The 3,425-nt window shown below is 42.9% G+C and overlaps 1 protein-coding gene across 1 annotated transcript; it reads left to right on the top strand.

Moving 5' to 3' along the window:
• Positions 1-442: 442 nt before the first annotated feature.
• On the top strand, positions 443-1,135 carry LOC130404905 (cytochrome c oxidase subunit 3-like). The gene is made up of 2 exons (XM_056609850.1): positions 443-466; positions 578-1,135. The coding sequence occupies exons 1-2, from the start codon at positions 443-445 to the stop codon at positions 1,133-1,135; spliced, it is 582 nt and encodes a 193-aa protein (XP_056465825.1).
• Positions 1,136-3,425: the final 2,290 nt, after the last annotated feature.

Below are 3,425 nucleotides of genomic sequence, written 5' to 3'. Positions count from 1 at the left end.
CCATTGTTACAGCCATTTCGCTTCTTTTTACTTTTAGCAGAATTTATATTCTTGTTTTGAAGTATGAAAAGAGTTGATGTTGAAATGATTTTGTATTATTATCGTATTTGTATTTTGTATAATATTTCGTGTTTGTAGACGTCATGGCTGACGTCACAGGTCAAAGGTCATAAAGTAAAGGGGTCAGCCAAATGTTTGGGTTGGCCGATGGATGAGGGTAGCGTGGTTAATCACTCTGTTTTGACCACTACTGTCGATATAATTGATTGTTTGATACGCTTTTCGTCAAGATTATATTGTCTACCTAATTTACAAATGCATCGGATTCGTTTTTTGTTACTGGAAAAGATCGAATAAATAATTTTTTATCAAGATATCGTGTGTGCGTGTACAATCCATCCACGCTTCACGTTATTCATCGCCGCAAGAACCTAGGCTCGAAATGGACACCACAGCCATTATCAAGGTACCTTAGGGCGTCAGGACCTCCTCATTGACCGTGTCATGGAGAGGATTACAGAACCTGCTCCCTAGCTGCCTGGTAGCTATATTCTTTGCTGCTCTGTTCCTGTTCCAGACCTGCTTATTCCCGTTCCTGACCTGCCGAGTCCTGATCCCAGTCCAGACATTCCAAGCCCTGTTCCTTATCTTCTTAGCCCTGTTCCCGTTTAGTAGCTTCCTAAACCTTTTCCCGTTCCTGAACTGCCAAGCTCTGTTCCTGTTCCTGTTCCTGACCTTCCTGTTCCTGTTCCTGACCTTCCTTGCCCTGTTCCTGTTCCTGACCTTCCTGTTCCTGTTCCTGACCTTCCTAGCCCTGTTCCTATTCCTGTTCCTGTTCCTGACCTTCCTAGCCCTGTTCCTGTTCCTGTCCCTGTTCCTGTTCCTGACCTTCCTTGCCCTGTTCCTGTTCCTGTTCCTGTTCCTGACCTTCCTTGCCCTGTTCCTGTTCCTGTTCCTGTTCCTGACCTTCCTAGCCCTGTTCCTGTTCCTGACCTTCCTTGCACTGTTCCTGTTCCTGTTCCTGTTCCTGACCTTCCTAGCCCTGTTCCTGTTCCTGACCTTCCTTGCACTGTTCCTGTTCCTGTTCCTGACCTTCCTAGCCCTGTCTCGTGACATAGAGATTCTGCTGAAGTAAAACAAATTTTCGCGAGTGGCCGAAGCAGTCAAAGGGGGATATTTAAGGTGTGTTTCTACAGTGGCCAGTCGACATGGAGTTGAGTTGATACCTTTACGGACAAATCTTTACGGTTTACTTCTGTGTGACAAGTTTGTTAGGCGCTTACAGATCCCCGCCTCCAGCAATGATTGGTCGAAAACAAATACGAAGGGAATCAAAGTGAAGCGGCCTGTTATGTGCTCGTCTGCCTTCAGACTTTAGATATTAATCTAAGATTCCTCAGACCAGCCTCAGGCTAATCTCGGTGTCTATTGACTCAAACTCTCACGATAGCTGCAGGAGAATGATATGAATGAAAAGTAAGCGTGCAACACTGTTGAAGGACTTCAGACAGTTCCCACAGCCCCGAGATGGGGCCAAAAGTCCCAGGACGGGCCCCTATCGCCCCTGAAGTTCCACGTATCAAGGATCCCGAAAAAGGTTTTCTTTAAAGCGTGTATGGCATGTTTCATTATCATTATTATTACTATTTTTTCTCTGAATGTGTTTAGGCCTAGATAAATGTAAATACCTGAGAACCCCTGATTTTAAATATTATTTACATACCTTATTCTCGAAACCTCTTTTTTTTAAGAACGTCTTCTATAGTTTAAAGCTCATGCTTGAGAAACAATTATCGTTTGACTGTTTTGAAATGTTGGGGAATAATACTCCCTAATCATGACATTAGGAAAGACAACCGTTTATAAATATTGAGTCATTATTTCTATAAACAGTAAGACTACTAAGGGCAGAGTGTGAGAGTACGCGCCCACGGACAGACTGGACGGAGGGAACGAGACAAGGAGAACATCAGACGGGGCTGTTGATGGGCTCCTGCTGATCATATAAAGGGTGCTTACCCGTCAGTTCCAGTCCCACCCGTCAGTCCCACCCTTCCTCCCCTCGCCAATAAACAGTGGCCTGCAACGGTTCCTTCAGGACCCAGAGTGTGTTTAGACTAGTCCAGTCCACTCCAGACACACAAGTGTTTGGTATGAGTCCCGCACCACTCCTGATCCCAGCTGGTGGTGTCACCAAACAAACGGACCAGGACACATTCAGGGGCCAGACACTGGGAGCCCCGTTTCGTGCAGACTTCACAGTGCAGGGCCTTTTAATCCGCCTTTAAACCAACGAGAATAGAGGATCGTTTTGGTTGCTGAAATTGTTTTTCTCCTTTCTTTTCTGAATTAAGTATGGTAGAATTCTGTTTACAGTTTTTCTCAGACGCTTTGGTACATTTCTCAGATCAGAATTGAATTTCTCAAAACTACCTGTTCAATCTTCACATCATTGTGTCACTTGTGCACATCAAAAAAGCAGTTTCACATTTCTTTGAACAAGTTGCAAATGCTTTGGTACATTCATGCAAATGATTATGTACAATTCTCTGCTCTTTCCTACATTATCATTTGCTTATGTCATGTTGATCAAAATGTATTGTAATGGGTCTCTATTGAATAGTCTCACCTCCACAACATTTAGGCATTAGTTCATTGCATAAGTCTTTACATGCAAAATGGTTGAACAAGTTGTCATAATATGTCAAGCACATTTCCATTAGACTTTTTTTCTAAATGTGTCCTGAATTGGTAAATTTCTACCAGGAGAATCTTGACTTTCTCTAAAGAAGGGAAATGTGTGAAGTGTTAGATCAGCCAACGATCAACCAGTTTACTGAAATAGCTCAAAGGTGCATCTCCTGAACCATGAACTGGCAAGTATATATATAGGTGGAGCACAGCACAATGTTACATTGTCTGACAATGGAAGGACAAGGAATTGGACAGGGTCAACAGCCAGAGAGAAGAAGAAGAGGAACAGGAGTGAGGCTGCGTGATAATTTGTGGCCCAACAGACAGGAACGTCAGGAGGCGTAGGAAGACTGCACTGTAATTCCTACAGCAATGCATGCACAGTTTACCCGAAGGAGATTTTCCTATGTTCACATTTCTAGTAATGACATGTTCTGTCAACAAATTACAGTACAAACAGTCAAAGCGTAAATGTGAATCTTGTCCAGACTCTTGCAATCAATCTCCCACATACACTAAGGTGTAACATCCAATTTACAATAATTGTCTTCAATTCTTTAGCCATAGTTTACATCAGAACATCGCTCCAGAGTACACTGTTATATTGACAAAATGACTAAGCAATTTGACTGTCTTAACCGTACTCAATGACACACAGACTTGTCATTGTGATGGCACCGACATGTTCATGGACACAGATATTTACTTTTGAGAAACAAACTAAGGATTTT

The sequence above is a fragment of the Gadus chalcogrammus genome, chromosome 15 (assembly GCF_026213295.1).
Source record: "Gadus chalcogrammus isolate NIFS_2021 chromosome 15, NIFS_Gcha_1.0, whole genome shotgun sequence".
NCBI classification, from domain to species: domain Eukaryota; kingdom Metazoa; phylum Chordata; class Actinopteri; order Gadiformes; family Gadidae; genus Gadus; species Gadus chalcogrammus.
This window is presented reverse-complemented; position numbering and strand designations above follow the sequence as displayed.